Source organism: Lygodium microphyllum, chromosome 26 (assembly GCF_053477565.2).
Source record: "Lygodium microphyllum isolate KBCC chromosome 26, Lygodium_microphyllum_v1.1.10, whole genome shotgun sequence".
Classification (NCBI taxonomy): domain Eukaryota; kingdom Viridiplantae; phylum Streptophyta; class Polypodiopsida; order Schizaeales; family Lygodiaceae; genus Lygodium; species Lygodium microphyllum.
This window is the reverse complement of record NC_141160.1, coordinates 45567244-45593233: the sequence shown is the minus strand read 5'-3', so window position 1 is coordinate 45593233 and position 25990 is coordinate 45567244. Positions and strand designations below refer to the sequence as shown.

At 45.0% G+C, this 25990-nt stretch overlaps 1 protein-coding gene across 6 annotated transcripts in view; it reads right to left on the bottom strand.

The window, feature by feature from the left end:
* The window catches only part of LOC148013219 (LRR receptor kinase SERK2-like), a 67140-nt gene that overhangs the window by 15249 nt on the left and 25901 nt on the right, over positions 1–25990 (bottom strand). For all 6 annotated transcript variants that reach the window (XM_087668106.1, XM_087668111.1, XM_087668107.1 and 3 more), the window contains one exon: positions 8176–8247. In XM_087668106.1, the coding sequence (XP_087524232.1) occupies positions 8176–8247 (72 nt within the window). The remainder of the gene's footprint in view (positions 1–8175; positions 8248–25990) is intronic.

Below are 25990 nucleotides of genomic sequence, written 5' to 3'. Positions count from 1 at the left end.
CTCAAAAATGATAGAATGAAAGTACAATAGGTCTCAAGTAAGTTAGACCTATCTCTAACTCAATTGGAGTTAAATTGACTCTAGAAGTAGTGACACAACTTATTAACTTAGTTTGTCCACACCACGTACTCAAACATTGGATACTACCCATAATGGACCAATTCTAACAAACACAACAATATTCAATTACCCTCTACAGACTCTAATGTGCATCTATGGCGATCAACTGTCCTCTTTTACATCTCTTCAGGCCTCTAAAGTGCTTGCTTAACCTCCTCATATGTATATCCATGTTATCAATATATATATATGCAAGCAAACTAGACCAATGGCAAGAACTATTCCTAATAGTGTTTCCATTTAGACAATGCATGAATTACAGCATGCAGTTCTTTCTCATAGGCAACCACATGATCATCCTGCATTAAAACAACCCCTATGCTATTACCACATGCATCACACTACACAACACATGACTTCTTGAGATCTGGTAACACAAGCTCCGAAAGTCATCTTTTCTTTCCACTTCTCAAATGCTAAAATTTCCACTATTGTCCATCTAAAACGAACATCCTTCTTTTGCAAAGCATGCAATGGGGAAGCAATTTCAGCAAAATGATGACTTTACCCCCTATAACATGAGCAAGTCCCAAGAAACTACAAACCTTATGTACATTCTTCGAGCATGGCCATGAATGTGTAGCTTCAATATGAGCAAGGTCCATACATCCACCATCAGCCAATACAATGTCACAACTCTATAGAAATAGAATTTGTATCCTTTTTTATTAATTTGTCTATATAATGATTTATTAAATTTGTTTCCTTTGCACTAATTAGATATAAAGAAAAGTGCATTGGAGCTACTGATGAGTGGTCACAGGTTATGGTGGACCCACGCGGTGGGTTAGAGAAAAGATAGTTCACACTTCCACCTATATGGCCCGATTGGACGCCTCTGACCAGAACTCACGCATATCAAGGTAAGACTCGCACACAGAAAGGATTGATGCCTTGAAGTGTGGGCTAGATCCGCCAGAACAGACAGTTACAATCAACAAGATGGCATGATCATGAAAAGCTTGTACAATGTGCATGTGTGGGCTGAAAGCTTGAAATGCACATTTCTTTGCATAGGAAAGTCACATGAAGATTCTGATATCATTTTTGCGATGTACACAAAAAAAGCTTTCATATGACACCCATATTGGGGGGTCCCTAAATTTTAGGAGGTCCCTAAATTTTAGGAGTCTCGAATTAGCCTAAAAATGCTAGTCCTAAAAAATAGGGATGTCATTCTAAAAATAGTAAATTCTGTACTCTGACTGTGCTTACTAAATTTGGTTGTTTCTATTCTTGACACTATTCAGCCCAAAAAGGAAGGCCATAGAGAAGAGACAAGTGTCAAAACACTTGTCACACAAGTTTCCAAGTGTCCCACCACTTGTGACATCTCATGACATGTGGCTGGACACTTGTCTTGTGCTACTCCACTTTCCCTTTTGTACTAGCTCTTCCCTCTCCTCATGTACAGCACCCACAGATAGCCAAAAACTAGCCCCATCCATCCCCATCATCATCCCCCACTTCTCCATTATCAAATTACTCCATATTCCCTCTTCTATCACTGCTGTTTTACAGGACAGCAAGCCTGTAAATTCATTACAGCACTTCCTTCTCGAGTTCTTTCTTCCATTTTAGCAACAAGAAGCAAGCCCTATCCATGTACTGCTGATCAACGATGGAGAAAGGCTGATTTCCCCTCTTTCTTCTCTCATACTGTAAAGAAATCAGTTCTTTATCATTGCATAATAGATAATGCATGTGTTTGTACATCTTTGCATGATCTTGTGAGAGTGAGAATTACTTCTCCTCACTTTCAGGTTGATTGTAACTGAGCTCCTCCCTAAGGGACTTGGGTTGAGCAGAAATACATTCCTTCCGGGGGGGGTACGCGGGGTTTCCCATCTTCAACCCTCAATCTTATCTCCATTACGTTTACATTTTCATGGCTGTAATTTTGTGAGTAATTTTCATTTTCAGCTTTATGTATTCATTCTCTTTTATATTAAATCTCGAAAACAAGTGAATATCATAATTGTTAAGCATACTACGTTGTTCGGGGCATTTACATACAATGTGCCCTAAGAAGTAAATCTCATGCAAAAGAATTTACTTTTCTTGTCATTTGTAACTAACCAATGCTTTCTTAGCTCGTTGAACACTATACTAAGTGTTTCCTATGCTGCTCTTCATTCTTTAAATGGACAATCATGTCATGAAGGAATATACTGGGTGTGAGGCTCTGTATGACCTTTTCCTACCAACCAATCTCTCCCATAGGACCCATCGCATCCTCTCTAATGCCCAGACCATCAATCATGTCTATGGAGATGAAGTCTGCACATGCATCTAGATCAAAGAAAATCAAAGCATGTTGATCCCTCACTTTACCCCAAGAGCTCTATTGCATCATGATTGAGCTGATGATCTAAGCATATCAAGGACCAAACCAGTAGTGGTTTTGGGTTTCTTATCCTTCTGATCACCTTTATTTTAGCATTGCCAGCTTGCTGCCTATTAGGACAGTCCTTTGCCATGTGTCTCTCCTATTCACAAACAAACATTTATTTACAACCATTATTCCCTTCATTGAAGGGCAATTTTTAATGTTCCCCTTGCTTTGCTCTTACCAGCCTTAAATTCAGATCTTCCCTTCTTCTCAGCCTTAGAAGACTTCTTTTTGGGCTTCTCATTATTGCCTTTGAAGCTAAAAGATTTACCATGCAGCAAAGCATCTGTTGTACACAAGGTTTCTACCAACTAAAACATGCTGGTCACTATTGTCTTATGCAAAAATCATGAATTTCTTTGGACAGCCCATAATAAAACTTTTCTATTTGTTCTAAAAGGGGAACAGCACAATAGAAAGTAATAGGCAACAATGCCTCCCAAAAAATTTTGTTATATTGCTCTTAAGTTCTTACATTGGGAAGCATCCAACTTATGCACAGCAGTCATTACATCAACCTCAAAGGTACTCGTCAACCATGCTGAAGCAAACACTTAATTAAAATGTTCCCATGTTAATGGTGCTCTACCTTTTATTAGAAGTGATGTCTTCCACTGCTGTCTGCCTTGCACACTTTGTATGACTCAATGAAGTTTCCTCCTACGTATGCCACATCAAACTATTGAATAAAGGTCAAAGCCTTCAATCTATCTTACACGCCACTATATACTTCAAACTACATTGCTTTGCCAACCTCATTAAAATATTTTGCCTTTTCTTGTGGTGCCACATTGTCATAGACAAGTGGCTGCAAGAAGTGACCAGCATTAAATGAAGCATTTACATGACCAGCATTCATTCCATGAGCCCCATAGACATTGGGGTTAGCAAATACATTACCAAACATGCAGTTTGGTGGGACTAGGCTCTAGATACTGCCTCAAGAGTATGATTGTGTGGCAAACGCCTTAAAAGATCAAACATCTAACCCTCTGATCAATTTCCAACACATGGCATCTATGCTACTACAGTATGAATCTGCTTTATGATTACAAGAGAGCCTCGGTCACTTTAGAGAGAAGTGACACACAAAAGAAGAAGGTGTCAGAAGTGGAGCAGCGGTGGAAGCATAAACATGTGCTGAAATAAACTGCTGAAACACAAGACAAAAAGAGAAAAGAAAGAACACGATACAGATGAGAACTCAGATGTATGCACGGGAAATGGAATCCATATATCTGAACACGAGACAGTCGCATACAACAGTGAGTCACTGGCTGCGTGGGCACGGGCACTGGCTCCTCTCTCCACAGAGTCTGCAGATGGTGAAGATGATGATAATGACTGAGGAGGAGCCACTGAGTATATATAGACTGAAAAAGTGGGGAGCAATAATGCTGGTCGGACAGCATTAATGCTGGCCAACTGGTGCATAAAAATGCTCCACTGGCATAAAATGCCACACTAGAAAAAAACCTAAAATACCTAATAAAAATGCCCAGCCCAGATCAAGCTCAGACTCACACATGAGCTGACAAATACTCTGCTAACACCCTCTCTCAGATCATGAGTGATCTGATACAATACAATAGTACAATGAAAAGGGATCAGAAACTATACAACATAGAACCACCAAGTAGAACCATGGATACCCAAGCAGTAGGTGATCAAGCCACCACCAAGGTGCCTCGGAGAGAACCTGATGTCGATGTCGATCGTACCAAACACCTGAAAATAGAGAAGATCATAGAATGTCTCTGTGTCCATCACCAATGTCTCGCAGTAGCATACAAGACCATCCTGTCAAAAATGCCCCTGAACATAGGTGACCATGGATTTCCCGCCTTTGGCCAGACCACCAAAGTGTCCCCTCATGTGAGCTCCAGATGAAAGCCTCCCGCTCTCTGTCAGATAACCAGCTCATCATGAACCTGGATGTCAATCCCAGCTCCAGGATTTGATTCCGCCAGACTGAAGTCGATGCGTCAGGGACGTCCCTCTCTGGAACCTGTGCACCTGTATAAAAGTATAGATGAGGCACGGCTGCCCCATCTGAACACCCGCTCACACTCCCTCTCTGGCACAAGAGAGTCGTGAGGGATGACCTCATCACCACCACTAGAAAGCAGCCGAGGAAGGGGCCACCAAGCCCTTCCCGCGATCCAAAGAAGAGGATCCCTTCCGCGCCTTGGACTTCACCTTGGTCGGAGGATCGGAGTCGGAGTCTGATGAAGGAGAGGACTCATCGGTAGAGTCAACATCCCGCTTCGTCTTCTGCTCCTTCTTCCTGGAAGCCGCTAACTTCTTGCAGTCCTTCCGCAAATGTCCCTTCTTGCCACAGTGGCAACACTGGGCCTTCGACTTCTTCTTCCCATCACCCCTCTCTGAAGCTACATAAGCCTCACCTCCATAATGTGCCGGAAGCCGCCCCTGTAATCTCAAGGATGCATCATGGTTGTCCTCATCAAAGTCTTCAGGAAGAGGAAAAGGACGGAGAGGTCGAGCAATAGATCCACAGACGATGACAGCACGCCATGTGAGATAATCAGGTCCATGTAACGTATCATCAGTGAAAGTGCACGGAGGAGCCATATGGAGAGGATAAGAAGAGAAATAGAGAAGAGATGGAATTTAGAGAGGAAACACAGCCAAAACACAAGCACAGACTACAGAAAATGAGAGTTCACATGCAATATAACCCAAAATCTGATCAATAGAAGACAAAATCTGCTGCAGAAAGTCAAAAAATCAGTCAAAAACTGCCAAAAACAGAGAAAACGGCCTGAATTAACAGTCACCCAGCCACGAGAGATGCTGAATCAGCAAAAACGCAGGCTGTAAACTGCAGGAAAACAAGTAGAAAACTGTTGCCAGCAGCTACAGATGAAAAACGCAGGCAGCAGAGGGTGCGGAGGCAGCAGGCAATGGCAAAACTGCAAAAAACGCAAGCTGAAAACAGCCCCAAAACAGGTCGCCTGTCTGCAACAGCAATCGTCAGATCAGCAGGGATACTAAACAGTCCTGAAATCAGCAAGAAAACACAGCAGAAACACAAATCCTGAAAACTGATACCATGTCAGAAGTGGAGCAGCGGTGGAAGCATAAACATGTGCTGAAATAAACTGCTGAAACACAAGACAAAAAGAGAAAAGAAAGAACACGATACAGATGAGAACTCAGATGTATGCACGGGAAATGGAATCCATATATCTGAACACGAGACAGTCACATACAACAGTGAGTCACTGGCTGCGTGGGCACTGGCACTGGCTCCTCTCTCCACAGAGTCTGCAGATGGTGAAGATGATGATAATGACTGAGGAGGAGCCACTGAGTATATATAGACTGAAAAAGTGGGGAGCAATAATGCTGATCGGACAGCATTAATGCTGGCCGACTGGTGCATAAAAATGCTCCACTGGCATAAAATGCCACACTAGAAAAAAACCTAAAATACCTAATAAAAATGCCCAGCCCAGATCAAGCTCAGACTCACACATGAGCTGACAAATACTCTGCTAACAGAAGGGTCGGTGCTACTTCTATGGCAAGAAGGGGTACCTACATAAGGATTACAAGATGCTAGCAGCACTCCAAAAAAAAAATGAGAAGAAAAGAAAGGACTCCTCCCACCCTTCATCCTCCTTAGCTTTTGATGCAAATTTTGAGCATGCGGCAAAGGCTAGGACCCCCGATGTCATTCATCTAGCACAAATGATGACATCATCCCTCACAACTCTCTACTGCCACAGAGGGAGAGGGGGTGGTGGAGGTGGGCTAGCTTCATCCATATGTTGGTGTGGTAGACCCTCAACATGGCTTTCTATGTACACCAATGAAGTTTGGCAATTCAAATCCTAGAATTGGCTTGCCTTTCAAGTCCATGATGGGAGGCGAGATAGAGAAAGATTTTTGCTCCTAGTCTATTCTCACATAAGAAAACACTTTCGCAGTCTAGCCAAAGGTGCGAAATCCATGGCCATGAAGTACTTCCATGCAGCTAGTTCATGGTAGACATTGAGACTCCGCTTTTTCTACTATCTTTGAGCAAGAATTGGTGTGATCAACATCAGTAGCTTGATCACTCATTGCTTGGGTATTGCTGGTGCTCCTTGATTGTCATTGTATGTACTATGGTGGGTCTTTCATCATTGTATATTCCATTGTACTTGTCGCCCATGATCTGAGAGAGGGTGTTAGGATCGAACATATCATGGATAGTGCAGCATTTCATTGGCAAGATACATGGACAATGGTGATACCATTAAAGCAAATCTATGGCCAACAATGTTACTTCAAAGCATTGACCCTACACCAGATCCTAGAATCAACACTTTGACCTTACTCTCCAGCTTTGAGTACCTCCACACAAGCTACTATTTTCAGTGATATGACTAAGTCTAATGAGGATGAGAATCATGAGATCTCCAACAAGTGGAGATGGTGATGGTAATAATGTTGGAGATGGTGACAACCATGCAAATGAGCTGCAACCTCTGAGTGGCCATACACCACCCAATGGTGCTTACATCATTATTGATGATGCTCCACTATCACCTTCTTTGTTGTGTGTCTTGCTTGTAAAGTGATCAAAACTTCAAATCCATTTCTTGCCTCTGATCCTCCTCATCTTATCCTACTTGAATGAGCATTGTAGCAAGTGTAGATGTTGTAGTCCCAAATTCTAATCTAAGATTTTTCATTGCAAATCTCTAAAGATTGAACGCACATGTAAAGTACTTGGAAAACTAGTATAAATTACAAGAAGCCATTGATATTCCTTCAGTTTTGATAGGCCAGCGGTGAGCTTCCTACAAAAACTTGCAAAAGGATACTTTGGCTTCAGTGGGCCATTTTGAGCTAAATCATTTTGCTCATTACTAAACACTTGAGTCTGCTTTTCTATAGTAATTTCAGAACAGATACACACTAGGATAGGCACTATTTCTATTATCAAGCAAGAGAAGCAAACAATAAAGGCCTTGCAGTTTGGTTTTGGATATTGATAGGCACATTGCCACAAGATCCATAACTTAAAAGTGATGCTTATAATGATAATTTCATATCTTCTTACACAAGGATTTGGAATTATCTTGGCAGGATCTGGGCAATCTAACCTTGGATGAGGTGGTGGCCCCCACTATTTGTGTGAAGTGGAGATTCGGCTTGCAGAAATCAAAAAGTAAAGCAAGTCCATAAACAAAGGTGGTGAAAATGGATTGAAGCCATTTGATTCAAAGGAATCATCAAACAGTTCACATCCAAATTCGCCCAGCAAGAATCGATATCAATGTGAGCCTCAAGGTACTTCACACTAAATAAATAACTAGATCACAATAAGACTCTACCAGCACACTCAAAGTTTATACAATACAGATTTGTGCTCTCTTCAAATTTCTTACTCTAGTCCATTATAAATCATTAACCGCCAACTTCACGTGCTGCAAGAATGTTATGATAAGAGTTGCTTGCCTACCATTATGATTAAGATTCACTAAATAAGACTCAAACAGCTGCACAAACTTTTAACAAATGGAAAAATAGTATGTTCAGAATGCAATTTATCAGATTCGTAAGGCAATGGTAAACATTTCCGATTCAAGAGAAGCAATCTTTTCCCTAACTCACTAAAACAGAACATGAAGAGACAAATACTTTCTTACAAGTTTGAAAGATTTGAGATTGCGGCCACTGTTGTTGGTACACTGCCATTCAAATCGTTGTTGCTTAGGATCCTGCACAAAGCCATAATATATCAAGCACATTTGCACAGTGGATGAGAATCTAAGGCATCTGGATATATCAATTATAATTATTGGCACATCAGTACAAACTCTCTCTGTGAAATTCAAACATCGCATAAAGGCAATCAAAATTGCTTTGAAAAATATAGCATTCTCCAAAATAGTGAAATCTCCACAATTACAAAATCGTCAGGAGCCTTGTTATTTACACACAAATGTTGCGGGCGGCCACCACAGATGTCTGAGAATGTAACACAATGGGTACCTTCTTTCGAGTCACCCAAGACATCCAACACAAACAAACCAAGCCATTCAACCAAGGGTGCCATGAAGGACTTCCTAAGCCTCTGTTATGATCGCAAGGGCAATGAAACACTCCTATGGGTCTTAGTTTTCTTTCCTTAATGTTTGGTTTGGTCCACTCGTTCATACAGATTGAGACCAGAGGGCAAGACCACCATCAAGGGTGTTGGTAATGAGGATATGTTGTATATTGTAAATTGGCTTGTGCAACTTCGAGCTCTAAATGGATGCTTGCATAAGAGATGTTCTTTGGAAGCATGCATGTCTTCTCTTCTGGACACGAAACACTTGCAACTTGGAGATTTACAATAAACCAAATCCTGCACCTTTTGCCACATTGGATACAAGACATAGATATAATCCACATAATAGCAACCCATCTCCCTAATCTCATTAAGACATACCAAATATAAAAACCATAAAAATGCCTATACACACTATCAATCATTGTAGAATTCACAGGTCGAAGAAAGAAGCTCTTTAGAAACTCTATATTCCACCAATTTTTGCCAAGATCATTGGGAAAACAACTTATAACTTCTTGGGCATACCCTACAAATCCTTGTATAGGAAATTTTGCCTTTGGCTCATCATCCACTACACCGAATGCTAGCATGCGTCGTTCAACATAAGAAATCCATGCATGTACATCTTCATTCACATTCCCATGAAAACAAGCCATTGTCATAATTCAACAACTGCCAAACTCAAGAACCAAGCCACTTGTGGCACTCCTCAATGGGGGGCACCAAAATTTATGTCGTGAGAGCAATGAGAGGGAAAACCCTCAACACATAGGTTATAGTGTTATGGCTTAGAAATATGATTCAATAGATACGATTTCTGATAGTCATGCCTTGAACAATCTTGGTAATGCAACAAACTGAATCAATCCATAAATCACCCCCAAGACCACCCAACAAAGCAATACATTGCACTATCCATGAGACACCACTTGTTGCAACCCATCATGATAATCCAACATTTATAGAAACTAACCACAAAACATACGAGCATCATTGAGCCCACAAAAACATCAAGGTATCCTTGACACACATGTACCATCATGGCACTAACATACCAAGTACTAAGCACAAATGTATAGCATTAAGACAAACCAGTAATTGCCTCCTCCCAAGACCAGAATCAAACAAAGGTCACTTGCATAGCACAATACCATTGTCATAATGCATCAACCCTTAATGTGTCAAGAGGAAACATGTTGCATGAATATTTCTCTAGCAAGAGAAAAGATGATCCCAACCTCCCCTTATATAAAACTTTAAAAGCACCAATCTTTATGTGCTTATTCCAATGTGCGAGTCTACACAAAAATAGTGATCAATACACGAACTCATGAATAATATGTAGCCGTTCCATGTGCATCAAAGGAAGAAAACCAAAGTTTTCTCATAAACCACTAATCTTGTGCGCATCAAGGGCCACAAGCATCACATCTAATGGTACTAGTGTAGATGCCTCACTTAAGGTAGATTGCCACACAAATTTATTAGCCTTCCATGAGCAACAAGAGCATAAGAAACAGTTAGTGGTAAACACAAATAACCTCACCAAAAGCCCATGCTCCTCCAAAACATTAGAGCATTAAAGCATGCGGGTATGGCAACTTCATGGTATATCAAGGAACAAAGACTACTATGGATGCCTCGAAGTTTCCTACTCTCTAGAGCTCAAAAACTGCAACTTGATCTAAATTGATAACCTTTTAATCTCATTTGATCACAAAGCAAAGATGCTGGCAGTGAATCAAAGACGGTCCATCTTGGATATACATTGCATTGATGACAAATACTCTCCACCTGCTCCTTCAAAAATCATATTGCAAACACTAGGATTCTCCTCACAGTTTACAGTCTCCTTATGCAAGCTGCACCTAGTCTTATCAGCCCATAGCAGGCTGGCCCCCAAGATCAGTGTTGTCCACGATGAGACCCTCTGCGCCCTCCAAAAATAAGATGAAACAAGGGCCCTCAGAACTGCTCTTTCCCTCTGATTATGCAGCATGCCAACTCTCCAAAAATCCCCTCTTGCGCTAGCTCCTCATGTGCAGCAAACAACAAACGTCATGTCTCGAACCCCCTTTATGAATCTGTTGCCACAAACTCTGCAACAGATAAAAAAGAGATCAGTAGTCGCTTAGCATGCAGCCGTCTCACACTGTCTTTTCTTCTGATGACTGGCCATCGTAGCTCCTCAAAATCAGCGGTGGCATCCCCTTGGATCTGATGATCCTCAAGAGTTGCTACTTTTGATACCTCTAATCATAGTTGCACTCATACGTAGTATGAACTGGTTCGTACTATACGGTTCGTACCGTACCGTACAGTACGAATTCATACGAAATCGTACCAAAAAACAAGCACTTTTTTTTTTCTGTGCGTGGTTATTGTTGTTGGTGGTGGTTTGGGTTGTTGACTGTTGTTGTTGTGGTGGTGGTGGTGATTTTGTAGCCTTGATCAATCAACCAAGAAAGGGGGTGGAAGCTTGATTAGACTCCTCATACATGTTTTGTTATGATTTATCCTAGAGCCAAAGGCCATACATAAGGTATTCAAGCAGTTCCAAACATTTCTAATTGATGTTCCACCATTTTTCACAATATGTTAGTGCCATCAATAAATAAATTCAGCACCATTTGAGAATCATCAAGTAGCTTAATCCTATTGATTTTACCTTTGTTCACAGCTCATTTTGCACCACCCAACCCAAAGCATTAGTACACATTGCTAATAAAACTAGGCCAAAGGATAGCGTGGCCTAATGTACCTTCTAAGAGTACACGAATTAGTGAATGTACCATCGGTAGTAGCTTTAGCCTTAGCAATGCCAAACAAAACCATAACAAAATTCATAAATCTTTTACCAAAACCTTTGGTGGTTTGTTTGGTAATTGTTGGTCTCACAAGTCATTTTGGCCTCTTATAGACGTTAATAAAGCATCTCATGTCATTTCATCTCTCTTTTTTTTCGTAAAAGGTAATTGTATTAATTACGAAAAAAATACAAGATTACTTGATTACAAGATACATGACGACAATCCAAGCCATCATGTGAAGAGGTTCTAAGAACTACAAGTTACAATGTCATGGCAAGGATGCGGAGGAAATTGCCATATGCCAGGGACGGAAGTCCTCCGTAGAGAGCAAATCAGAACGATGGAGAAGAGCTAACTGCCAATACAAGAGGCCCTTAAGCCTCGCAATATGCCGCTGAACATTAGAGGCGGAGTCAAACAGAAAAGCATTCCGAATGGTCCAGTTATGCCAACAGCCCCAGTATCGAAGAAAGTGATACATGAGCTTCATATGTGGCTGTGCGGGAGTAGGGTATTTGGGCTGGCCAAAAACCCAATCAAAGGGGCGCAGGGTGATACCAACCACCCCTCGCCAAACAGCCGACAAAAATAACCAGACTTTCTTAGCGACGGGGCAAGAAATAAATCGGTGGCGGGCGGATTCCATAGTAGTGGTGCAAAAGAAACAGGTGCCATTGGAGATTCGTCGCTTGGAAAGAGCCGAAGCAAGCGGAAGACCCCCAATCATCACTCTCCAAAGAAAGACTTTATATTTAAAGGGTGTCTTGTTCAACCATCCCTCCATCACAGTTGCCCTCCACTATGACCGGGATTTACGCAATCCCCATAAAGCATTCGCTTTAGTAACTAGCCATTGATGATCTTTAATCAGAAGATGATACACTTGGTTAGCAGAAGCTTTGCTCAAATTCAGCCGGCCTTGTAGGTCCCAATCCTGCCAGGGATGATCCGAAGCAAGAGCAGGAAAGGGTTGTCTGCTCTGGAGCACCGTCAAAAGCTGATCCCATAAAGGCCTATATCCACGAGGGATCCTGAAAAGCCTCCTAGCTATACGAAACGATATAAGCACATTGCGACTGGCAAGGGTGGCATCCGCAACCGAAGACAAGCCCAAACGTGCCATCCGGTTGAATTGTGGTCTAAGCTCATGTTTACCTTCCCACGAAAGTAAACGCGAGACTGCCAGTAATTCCAATTGAAAAGAGTTAGTAGCCAAGCGATCCTCCGTTGGATGCCACTGAGCCTTTTGAAGGACGTGTTTCCAGGAACATACCAAATGAGTAAGCAGCGATGAAGAAGAACTGGAGAACCGCGAATCAGCATTAAGAACATGCCACCAAGAACTCCGGATTTGGGTATTGCCATGCAGAAGCCCATGGCCCTCAAGGAAATAACGGGCTATAGCGACCCACGGATGATGATCCGAGCACATGGCGCGGAAAAGAGACCAACGAAGTGCCTGCATGTGAGTTTGGGCATCTAAAATAGCTCCACCACCCATGCGTTTGGGGGTGCACACATGCGACCATGAGATCCAAGAAATACCTGCATGCAATGAGTCCTTCTTCCATAGCATGAAGCGAATAGACTGAGTAAGAGCATTCAGAGTCGTAGTAGTCCAGGGCAACAATGGCAAGAAATGTGTGAGCATTGGCAACATAATTATCTGGCCTACTTTGAGGCAAACATGGAAGGGCCACGCCTGAGACTTCCAATACATAAACTTAGCCACCATTTTCTGAGAAATCCACTGCAGAAGCTGCTTTGGAGGAACATCAACACCCAAAGGGTAGCCAAGATGCCTGACAATGGAGCCACGAGGAACAACCAGACCCTGCAAGTCCAAGGACTGCAAATCCGACTCCGTGCAGCTTAGAATGGCTGATTTGAGCACATTGATACGAAGGCCTGACGCCTGACCAAAGAGACCCCAAACATCCAATGCTTTTCGAAGGTTATCCTTGTCCGCACGCAAAATCATAAAGGTATCATCCGCCAGGGATTGGCTAATGAAGTGCTGTCCTGTACGAAGCGACAGTCCGGCCAACTGAGAAGAAGCGGCCATATGTGATAACATGGAAAGAACTGGATGTGTCGCAAGGGCAAAGAATAAAGGGCTCAAAGGGCACCCCTGTCTGACAGAACGGGCAAGGACAAATGGCTCAGTAACACCTCCGTTCAGCATGACTCGCGAAGACGCCGCAGCACTAATGGTGTAGATTAGACGAGACATCCGAGCACCAAAGCCCATAGCAGACATAAGTTCAGCAACGAAAGACCAGTCCAGATAGTCAAAAGCCTTTTCCAGGTCCAGTTGAATCAGTACTACCTTCTGATTAGAATGCCTGGCATAATCAATGGCCAATTGGGCATTCAAAACATTGTGTAGAATATTTCGGCCCTTAATGAAATCATACTGGAGAGGGTGCACAAGGGCAGGGAGATGCTTATGGAGCCGATTCGCCATTAGTTTGGAAAAGATTTTGTACATGGAACCCATCAAAGAAATTGGGTGCCACTGTGTCAACTTAGATGGCGAAGGAACTTTTGGAAGCAGTTTAATAAGTCCTTGTTTCCATGAGGGAGGCATGATCCCCGTTTCCCACACCTGCTGAAACAAAGCCTGTAATGGTTTCGCCAGTTGGGTAGCGAAAGCTTCAAAGAACTCATTGGTAAGACCATCCCAACCCGGACTTTTATCTTTGGGCAAGTGTAACAAGACGTCCATAACCTCTGCCTCACCAATATCTGACTCCATAGTAGCTTGCATGTCTTGCGAAAGCTGATTGCGGACCAGGTCATAAAAAACCGAACGGGCCTGAGTAATTTGGGCTGAAGGTGGAGAAGCGGAACCGAAAGGTCACGGAAATAATTCCTGCACATATGCACAATAGTCCGTGGATCCAGGATAAGGTGGCCTTCTGCATCCTCGAGTCTGGTCATATTCTCTCGAGTAGGAGAGGCATGGAGAGCTCGAAAGAACTTATGGGTCTGACATGCACTATCTTGCAAAGTCTCTGTCAGATGTTGCAATTTGGCCTGCTGATACGATTTTAACTGAAAGTCTTTAATAAGATCGGCCACCCGCATGGCCAGTGCAAGCAGAAATGCATCATCCGGAGTGTCCACCAGCAGGGAGCGAACCAAAACCAGCAGGTCCTCCGCGGCCTGTCGACGGCGCCGACAAAGAGAGGCATGATAGATCCCATACTGCCGAGCAACCCGCTGCACATTAGAGAGCAATCTTTCAAATGACGCAGTGCCCTGAGAGGAAAAGTCCAAGAAGAATCTGTCAAGCAATTGCTGCATATAGCCCTGAAAAATTGCATGCTTCAAGTAGGACGAGTTGAAACGCAAAGGGAGTCTCTCCAGAAATTGCTTGAAAGGTGCAATGGGTTGTGCAAGCAACTCGAACTGCAGAGGGAAATGGTCCGACAAGGCATATTGCTGCAGCACTTTTATTTCGAGCATCTCAGGCAGAAAATCATCATTCTGCATGATATATATACGGTCCAACCGCGACCATGTGGTTGCATACTGGGCCGAATGGAAAGTAAAGCCTGTAGAAGACGGGTGTAGCCAGGACCAGAGATCTTGCTTAAGAACAGCAAGAGCCAACTCATGCCACATACGACTTTCCGGCGCATCCATTACCGAGTGCTCCGATGTGGACTGGGAAGAATCAACACACATATTGAAATCCCCCATGAAGAAGCCCCGTCTGCCAAGTGACAAGGAAGTCTGCAAAGTCTGCCAAAGCTCCCGGCGAGATAACGAATCATTCGGAGCATAGAGGCCAAGTAACCATAAGATTTCCCCTTCAAGTAAAATTTCAACCACCAAAAAGCGGCCATGAACATCATTTTTAATAAGAACAGGCTGATATTTGGCATGTACAATCATGAGCACACCCGAATAATGCATGGCCTGTGTTCCTGCATAGAACAAACGAAAGCCATGGCAATCCACAACTTTTCCGTGTCACCGTGACTCTTGTGCTCCACAGCGCACAGGACATCCCACTGATTCTCATACAATGCAGTCCACATGGCATGTTGCTTGTGTCGAGAACAAATTCCTCGCACATTCCACTTGGCTATTTTCATGTGTATGCAAAACACAATCAAGTACGAGGCACAGCTTGCCTCGATTTGACTTTGTCGGCGAGAATGTCCAAGACTCCCTCATCCAAGAAATCCGCCAACACCGCAAAAGAGTTCTGAGGACCAGATTTGGAAGTAGACGGCATATCTGCTTGCTTGGGGTTGGAACGTGGATGACGACGGTCCCACGGGGTAATGACGTTGCCTCTGGTATCAAAAGCCAGCTTTGCAGGTGGACCCTTTAGACGATTCGAATACATTTTCTTGGCGGGCTGAGGACGGGGGGCTGAGTGTCAGATGGGAGAGGATCGAGGTGCAGCTGAAGTGCAGTAGACAGTGTGAGAGTGAGAGACAGAGTTGAGCACGATACCCAATGCAATAGTACTGAATAGAGAGTTAGCTGAAAGTACAAATGATAACCCTTATACCTTAGGGTTATAAGGGGTTGTTCACACCCGAACACAGTAAGTGCCCGTAAGTGTGCACCACAAGCACATACAAAATAGTACACATAATCTGGGGGAAAAAACCTCTCCTACCGAGAGTAAAAAGTGCCCCAGTGTCCTAGTGATCACCCGCACACTCCCATATGAGCGTAGGCGTAAGTAAGGCGTGTGAGATACCCAACAAACCCCCCTGGAGTGAAGAGTGATCAAGTGTACAAGGATCATCCGCCACCAAAGGGCGTCAAATTCAAAGCATCGCGAAATGCTTCAAATTTGTCTCGTGGAAGAGCTTTGGTGAAGATGTCTGCCACATTGCTGGTGGTAGGACAGTAGACAAGGCTGATATCACCTGCATGTAGCCTCTCTCTGACAAAGTGGTAGTGAATCTCTATGTGTTTCGTGCGAGCATGAAACACAGGGTTCCGTGCCACTGCAATGGCACTCTGACTGTCAGTATATAAAGGAGTAGGCTCCGTAACAGATACATCCAAATCAGCAAGTAAGCGTCTAAGCCATACGCACTCAACTGCAGTAGTGAAGGCTGCCTTGTACTCAGCTTCACATGACGACGTGGCAACAGTGGATTGTTTCTTGCTAAGCCAAGAAATGCATGACGAGCCAAGAAAGAAACAATTGCCACTAGTGGAGTGACGAGTATCAAAATCACCAGCCCAATCAGAGTCACTGTAAGCATGTAACTGCAGTGGTCCCCCCTTGGCATAAAGCAATCCAAGAGCTCTAGTACCCTGCAAGTAACGAAACACACGCTTCACAGCTTGCCAATGCGACATACGAGGCTGATGCATGTACCTGCTCAAAACTGAAACGGCAAACTGTATGTCTGGCCGAGTGTGGCATAAATAGATGAGACATCCCACTGCTGGAGCATAAGTATGGATATCAAACAAATCACTGTCATCATGTAATGACAGTTTGAGCCCAGGTTCCATGGGTGTACAAACTGGCTTGCAATCCTGTAAGCCAAACTTCTCAAGAAGTTGCCCAATGTACCTTGACTGACATAATCCAATGCCTCTAGCATCATGTACAAACTGGATGCCCAAGTAATAGTGCAAAATACCCAAGTCAGACATGTCAAAAGTTTGCTGTAAATTATTTTTGAATGCTGAAATCTGATCAGCACGTGTTCCAGTGAGCAAAAGGTCGTCTACATATAGACACAAAATCAGCATGGATCCCCCCTCTTTATGTACATAAAGGGTAGACTCAGATGGGCTGTTTACAAACCCCTGACTAAGCAAGAAGGCATCTATCTTTGCGTACCAAGCTCGTGGAGCTTGTTTCAAACCATATAGAGCTTTTTTCAGCTTGCATACTAAATTTTCTGAGCCTTCAACTGCAAAACCAATGGGCTGCTGTACATACACTTCTTCCTGAAGTTCCCCATGTAAGAATGCAGTCTTTATATCCAGCTGATGCACTTTCCAACCAAAATGTGCAGCCAAGGCAATCATAGACCGAATGGTCGTCATACGGGAGGTAGGAGCAAAGGTCTCCTCATAGTCAATGCCCTTTTTCTGTGCGTAGCCTTTAGCTACCAGCCGTGCCTTGTACTTATCTATGGATCCATCTGCATTCCTTTTCAATTTGTAGACCCATTTCGTACCAATGGCATGTTTGCCAACTGGCAAAGACACCAAATCCCAAGTATGATTCTTATGAATAGAATCCAATTCAGCTTGCATGGCTGCCATCCAATGCACACTATGTCGTGCATCCTCAAAACATTCAGGCTCCTCATTATCATGAGTACATGCTGCCATAACAAACTCCATGGAATGTGCTGAATCATGCAGTCGAGTTTGCCTTCGAGTACGACCAGCCAAGGGTGTTTCCAAATGACTATCTCTCATAGTCTGCGTGTACCATCTAGGCACCTGTCTTGCTTCCTGACTGTGTACAAGTTCTTGCTGAATTTCAGTTTCAGCAATGTGCTGATTTACTGCATGTTCCATAGGAGCAGCTGGCTGAACATTAGGTTCATTTGCTGAAGTACCAGCTGAATCACCAAATGTGATGGGCAGCAGCCCTTCAAAGACATCACGGGCAGCCTGATATGTATCAAAACCAGCCAAGGATAATTCTGATTTTTCATCAAATACAACATCCCTGCTGACAAAAACCTTCTTGGTCACGGGATCATAGAGTCTGTAGCCTTTGCTTTCGCTGCTATATCCCATAAAGATGCATTTTACAGCCTTGTTGTCCAACTTCTTTCGAAGTACCTGTGGAATATGGGCATATGCAAGACACCCAAAAGTACGGAAGTGGCCAACAGAAGGTTTGCGGCTGTGCCAAGCCTCAAAAGGTGTGACGGTTTTCAAGGCCTTGGTAGGGCATCTGTTCAAAATGTGGCAAGCGCACATGACGGCTTCCATCCAAAAACTATGAGGCAAACTCTTTGCCTTCAGCATACATCTGGCCATCTCCATGAGTGACCGATTTTTCCTCTCTGCTACCCCATTCTGCTGTGGAGTATATGCAGTAGTGTACTGATGGATAATGCCCTTCTGCTGCAAATAAGAATTCAGCATAGAGGACATGTATTCCCCCCCTCGGTCCGAACGGAGAGTCTTAATCTTGCAACCAGACTGAGTTTCCACAAGTGCACTGAAAGCCAAAAATGCATCATACACTTCTGACTTCTTTTTCAAGCAGTAGACCCAGCACAAACGTGTAAAGTCATCAATAAATGTTACAAAATAGTAACAACCACCCAGTGACTGTGTCTGCATGGGCCCACAAACATCCGAATGCACAAGCTGCAATCTGGCTGTTGCTCTAAAAGCAACATCACGGGGAAAAGAGAAACGATGCATTTTCCCCAAAATGCAACCCTCGCATAAATGCTCAGGAGGTCTCTCCAAGAGAGGTAATCCATCCAACATCTGAGTACGCTGTAATAACATCAAGCTGCCATAGTTTACATGCCCCAAACGAGCATGCCATAACTCTGCCTCTAACATAGCAGGAGTAAGAGTGGATGTCAAATATGCAGACTGATCTACCGAAAGAGCATCCAACTCATATAACCCATGACACAGAGAACCTGTCAAGACCAATGTCATGTGTTCCTTGTCACGGACCATGCAACGGTCATCATCAAAGGTGACCTGCAAACCACAACGTGCCATAGAAGAAATGGAAAGCAGATTCTTCTTAATGCCAGGCACATACAAAGCATCCTGTAGGCGGAGAATAGAGCCATCAATGGCTGTAAGCTGAATCTCCCCAATACCACGAACAGGGTATGATGCATTATTAGCACACTGAACAGACTTCCCAACGGGAGGTGCACCAAGAGAAGCAAACAAATCTCTACGAGATGTGATATGCCGTGAAGCACCACTATCAAAGAACCAAGTGTCAGCATCTTCTGTAGAGCTAAATGCTCTATCAGCCCAAGAGACATCATAACTGCAAGTGTAAAAACAATAGTCCCTGTCTGCAACAAAGGACGCGGACTCACTGGCAGTGGAAGGAGCTGCAGAAACAGACATCCCTGACTCCTTCTTCTTCTCTTTGGCGATGCGCTTCCTGCACTCAGTGATGTAGTGGCCAGGCTTCTTGCAGTAATGGCATTTTCCTTTCTTGGCTTGCGTGCCCCCCTGTTTCTGACTTGTCTGTGAAGTGTTACTACTACCAGAACTCTGCGAAGCATTTTTCCCTTGGCTGTTTTTACCCTTCTGCCTTGACATAAAAGCCTGCTCAGAGGCTATACCATCCACACCACTGTTCCGTCTAGTTTGTTCCTCCTCTAGAAGCAAACTGACAAGCTGAATGAAAGTGATGGGCTCTTTCGAAATCCTCATAGTGAGGTTCAAGGCAGTATGAAAAGCCAAGTAAGAGGGAGGCAGTGAATTCAATGTCGTAGAAATCAGCTGCGCATCTGAGTAGTATTCATCCACATTCATGAGTTGCTCCCGCAAGTCCTGAATTTTGTTGAGATGATCCTGCATAGAATCACCCTCATTCATCTTTAGAGTCTCTAGCTCTTTCTTCAAGAAAGAGATGCGAGTCTCATTCTTTCCTGCAAACATCTGCTCCAATATCAACCAAGCTTCTTGTGAAGAAGCTGCTGAACGAATATGAGGAATGATAGAACGCTGAACTGCCAATGCAATCAGCGACATAGCCTGTGCATCCCGTGTATCCCAAGTTTTCTGAGCTGCAGTTCTTGGGGGAAGTGGCTGAGCGGGCTGAGGTGGAGGGGGCTGAGGTTGCCCTCTTGCACGTCCTCCTGGAGGAGGAGTAGCGGGAGCCACAACTCCCGGTCGTGCTTCCTCTCCACTGACATAATCCCACAAATTTTTTGCCACTAATACATTCTTCATCATGAAAGACCAAAGGGAATAATTGTTCCCATCCAATCGGTCTTCCTTGGACACATAGGTGAATACATCTCCTCCCTGATTTGCCATTATTTCCCAAAAGGCAATTGAGCAATGTCAATGCAGTACCGGCTGGAAATCTGCAAATTTCCAGAAATTGCAGCAAACACAAGTCTGCAATTAATGTGCAAAGGGTACTTTTTCAAAAAAAACTGTCACTGATGCACGCTTCCCAAGGTGCAATTAGTGCTCAGCAGCACTAAAACATCAAAAGCCCCAAAATTTTCTGCCCAAAATTTCTGTCACAAATGTCTGTTACAAAAGCCCCAAAATGTGCATTCAATGTGTCACAGACTGACACAGCACGTTTCCCAATGCTGAAAACTGAACCTGCTGTTCAGCACGTTTCCCAATGCTGAACCTGAACCTGTTGCACGAACTCCTGTGTAAAAGAAAAGTGCAGAATGTTACCTCTGCGTGTTGACGACGGGCACGATTCCCGAGGTAATGACTGCTGGGTACAGTCGGACTGACGCACAGGTACAGGTGTGCAGGTCCAGTGACACGCGCAGGCAGGACTGGGCGCGCGCTGGGCAGAGGAGGCGGCACCCAGGACTGAGTGGTGGAAACAGGTGGCGCGCTGGCAGCTGGAGCTGACGGCACAGTCTAGCTCAGCGCAGGGAGGCTGCGCAGGCAGACTGACAGGCGAAGGGGCACGCTGGGCAGACACAGGACAGAGGACACGCTGGGCAGAGGTGGCAGCACGCAGGTACAGGTGGCGCGCTGGGCAGGGCGCGCTGTGCAGGACAGATAGCACGCTGTGCAGGACACGCACAGGTACAGGCGGCTGGGGCAGAACTGGCGGGGGCTGGCTGAACTGGAGTGGGCTGCAGACTGCAGACTGAAGACTGCTCTGAGCTGAGCTCTGATACCAAATGTCAGATGGGAGAGGATCGAGGTGCAGCTGAAGTGCAGTAGACAGTGTGAGAGTGAGAGACAGAGTTGAGCACGATACCCAATGCAATAGTACTGAATAGAGAGTTAGCTGAAAGTACAAATGATAACCCTTATACCTTAGGGTTATAAGGGGTTGTTCACACCCGAACACAGTAAGTGCCCGTAAGTGTGCACCACAAGCACATACAAAATAGTACACATAATCTGGGGGAAAAAACCTCTCCTACCGAGAGTAAAAAGTGCCCCAGTGTCCTAGTGATCACCCGCACACTCCCATATGAGCGTAGGCGTAAGTAAGGCGTGTGAGATACCCAACACTGAGGAAACCATAGCAGGAGCAGAGCGCTCGGGAGACAACATTTCCTTCCTGCGCATATATGTACGCATGGAATCTTGGGAGGTAGTAGGCACAGTACGCTCCATGCCAGCAACAATCCTGTTGCCTTTTTTTGCACGGACTTCAACCCAATCAGTGGCACGGAGATCCAGACCTGAAACCTGTTGTTTACCTTTGGCCAGAACTTGGGGCGGGTGGATAGTATCCAGCGACGGAGCATCACACACCATATCTTCCATGGGCGGAGCAACATGGCCCGCATCTGAAATGTGTTGCTGCTCTGGGCATTCGGCCATAAAGTGCCCCAACTGTCCACAGGAAAAGCAATGGCCTGCAAAATTGCCCCATTTCAAACGAAAGTGTAACGGATGCATGCCAGAGCAATTGAGGCGTAACCAAGCAGGTCGTTTCCTTGCAGTATCCCATAACATGCACAAGCAGTTGCGATTCACAGCCCTGAGACTGGGAGGGACCAGAACCGTGCCCACACCGGCCATAGCATCCTTCAATAGCGGCCAATAAACAGCCGGACAATTTTCCACTTCTACCCACACAGGGCATTCACGTTGCAGGAGGCGCTGAAAATCGGCCATCGGGCGCCATGGAACCACATGAACCAACCGACGATCAAAAAACAAAGGCAGTTTAGACAGGAGAGCAGCACGGTGCGTCTCAGTTTTCAAGAGGACCTCAAAAAAACCTCGGGACCCAACAAAAATCTCTTCAACACATTCCCCTTGTAGCAGACTCTGCAGCCATTGGCGAATACGGGAAAGCAACGGGATTCGACCAATGAAGAAGAGTATCACAGCGCGATCATAAAACACCGAAAATGAGCGTAGGACAGTTTTGGGGTCGACGGTAGCTTCCAGAACATCTTCAGGTGCAGAGTCAGAGAAGGCTTCCTGATTATGTTGAACATATTCGCCAAGCAGAGTGTTGGCAAATTCCAGCAGATGCTCCCAGTCCACCTCCTGAGAGTCCACAGAATCCGAAGCAACCTGCGCATAGGAACGATCCTGAATAACACCTATCTCTTCCGAGGTATGCTTGGTACGTTTACCTGCAGCCTGGATGTCAGGACCCGGGGGCATCTCTTCAGGGCATGGAACCATATCCTCCGGTTCCTCAGCATCAGAATCCGGGCCAAGTGCTGCCACCGTTTGGTCTATGAAATCCAGATCCAATCCAGCCATCGTGTATGACGAGCTGATCTCGAAGGAGGACTGACGCACAGTGCAGATCACTGTTGGCTGAGTTGGAAATCGGTACCCCTGTAAGCTGGGTTTGCACACGGCGGAGGACGACCCTCAGGACGTCACACAAACAGGTTGCAGGCGTTAAAAGTCTGGGGCGACCACCACGGTGGCTGACTGGCGAGGGCAGCGTCTCGCAGGCGTCGAGGGGGCCACAACCACACTAACGCAGAGGAAACGAGCACAGGCAGCGCAGGTGGGCGGTCGTCAGGCAAGCCGGATCCAACAGGCACAGGCAAACAGGGGCGGGACAGGCGGACAAGCTCCAGGCGTCAACGGTGCGCACTGTCAGGGTGCGCAGGTCAGGCGAGGGCAGGGACATGACTAGGCGACGTGGCGACGGGGCAACCTGGCTCGTGGACGACAGGGCGCGTAGGCGATGGGGCAGTCAGGCGACGGGGCGCGCAGGGAACGGGCCGCTCAGGCGAAAGGGCGCGCAGACGACGGGGCGCGACGGGCAGTCAGACGACGGGGCACTCAGACGATGGGCAGTCAGACGACGGGGCGCGACGGGCAGTCAGGCGACAGGGCACTCAGGCGACGGGGCGCGACGGGGTACGCAGACGACGGGGCGCGACGGCACTCAGACGCTCAGGCGACGGGGCGCGCTCCATCTCTCTCTCTCTGCCCCTCTCTCTCTCTCTCTCTCTCTCTCTCTCAAGCATACATGCCTCTTATTTGTATGATCATTCATGTATGATGTATCTGCTCCTATGTATGTACTTGTAAGTTGTAGCGCATGTTGCACACGTGGCATATGCCATAGAGGTTTTGGCGTGTTACCCTCAAGTATTCATCTTATATACTCCAATAGCATTGCTATTTAGACTCTTAATATTTGTTCTATCATCTATAGTTCAAAATAATGAAGTTATTTTTTTTTTCGTACTAGTATCGTACCGTACCTTATAAAATCTTAAGGTACCATTTAGTATCGTATTTTATCGTACCATACCATACCGTACTTTTCGTACCTGACAACTATGCCTCTAATCAGCACTAAACATGATCTCTATAAACAAGGCTGGCCAGTCACCTTCTTCTCCACACATAATACCACCTCCCAACTGCAGTCAGCTCCTTGATGGAGATAATCACAAGCTCCTTTTGAATCTTGGCTTCTTTACACACAGCTCTGTACCCCAGCTTGTAGATGATGCTGTCATCAAGCATTCACCTGGCTTTCCACCTCTTATCAATGCAGCCTGCCCCCCAAAAATGATACCCATCCCCCATGCAACTACTCTTTGCATTAGTGGAAGAGCTCAAAAGAGAGAAAAAAGGCTCCTTCTGAATCTTGGCTTCTTTACACACAGCTCTGCACCCCAGCTTGTAGATGATGCTGTCATCAAGCATTCACCTGGCTTCCCACCTCTTATCAATGCAGGCTGCCCCCCAAAAATGACACCCATCCCCCATGCAACTACTCTTTGCATTAGTGGAAGAGCTCAAAAGAGAGAAAAAAGTTGTCGGTCAAATAACCACCACGTGGGTCTCCTCTTGAAGACTTCTCCTTCCATGCAATAATGTAAAGAATGGGATTAGAGGGTCTTACACGGGGTTAGCACATGCGAATACCCAGTTACACTGATGGGGTATTTAAGGTATACAAGGACCTGATTAGGGTACCATTTTGATAAATACAAATCTGTCTCCTTACCTTCACCCTCAACTCCCATGGCTTCCCCTCTTTCTCTCTCTTTTCCTGTCTTTCTCTCTCTTCTCCTAGTCTTTCTCTCTCCTCTACTCTCTTCTTCTCTCTCTTCTGCAGTCTTCTTCCTTCTCTCTCTCTCTTTTAGGTCCCCTTCATTACAGTTGATACCAGAGCCTAGTTTTTAGGTCCTTCCTTTCTCTCTCCTTCCTTTAGATTTGGTTCCTTTTTCAATCTCAAGAAACCCTACTGTGCACACATACAGCATTGAAGAACCCCAGCAATCAAGAAGTACTATAGAGATGGCAGCTTTCTTGGGAGTTTACACAATTATGGCAGGAGGCTTGACTGAATTTGGAGGCCAAAAGACAAAGATGGCAGCTCGTTTTTCAAACCCAAGCCAATTTTGAAGAAGCCTCTTTTGCACAAAAGGAGACAGGCTATTGTGGCCATCTCTTGGATGACCAGAGCTTTCAAACGATGGCCGGTTTGATGAAACAGTATCTCGACTAGTTGGAAGCCTTTCCTTATCTAAAGATGTTCCATCTGCAGATGTTGGGTGGTGCGACAAAGTGGCACTTTGATGGTTTTTCTCAAAACCCAAAATGCGGTTAACAATGACCTATATCTCAAACTTAGACTTGCTCGTCAAAGATTCAGCAGGTGTCATAATTTCTAGACTGCATCCACTAGCTCTTCACGCTGGAAGCGAGCTTGATAGGAAGCGGATGACCTTTCGATGATGCAAGCGAGACCTCAAGGAGAACAGTGATGCCACGGGAACAGTGATGTCGCACTGCACGGCCTGACTCCATCCGACATCAGTGAGAGTGACCTTATCGTCAAGGATCTTGGTAGCATTTCCATGGGTGGAGTTGTTAAATTTTAATCTGATTGTCCCTCAGCCTTGCAATCTAGTCCTGCTGCGTCTTTTGCCTCCATTAAAGGTGGAAAATTATCTGCCTTTTCTGAAACAGCAAGCTCCAAGGATCAACTTGTGAAAACCCTCCGCCCTCCCCCTAGATGATCTACCGGCTGCAAGGATGCATAGAAACACCTATTCGATGGCATCAATAGGCTACGCTCTGTGTAAGGATCCTCCAAATATCTTTTGAGGCTGCATTTTGAATTTCCCTTCTGTATTACATCAGCAACACCAAATTGCTCAATTACAGCAGTACGAGCTCTTCAAGAATCAGCAACTTCATCTAGAACAAGGGTGGCAATAGATTCTTCAAGAACATCGAAGGCAGCAAGTGCAACAGCTTTCCAATGCAGAGCTCATGGCCCAAAGAGATCATCTCCATGCTGAGCAGCAGCTATCATCTTAAGAGCCATTGTTCCCGTAACAGCTGCAGCAACAGTAGTAGCCACACCCCCCATGGCATGGAGCAAATTCATTTGTGTTGTGATGCACTTAGTTCTCACTTCTTGTCTGCGACAAGGTGAAATTGGGAGCCAGCTGTCTAAGTGATGACATGAATTGATGTCCA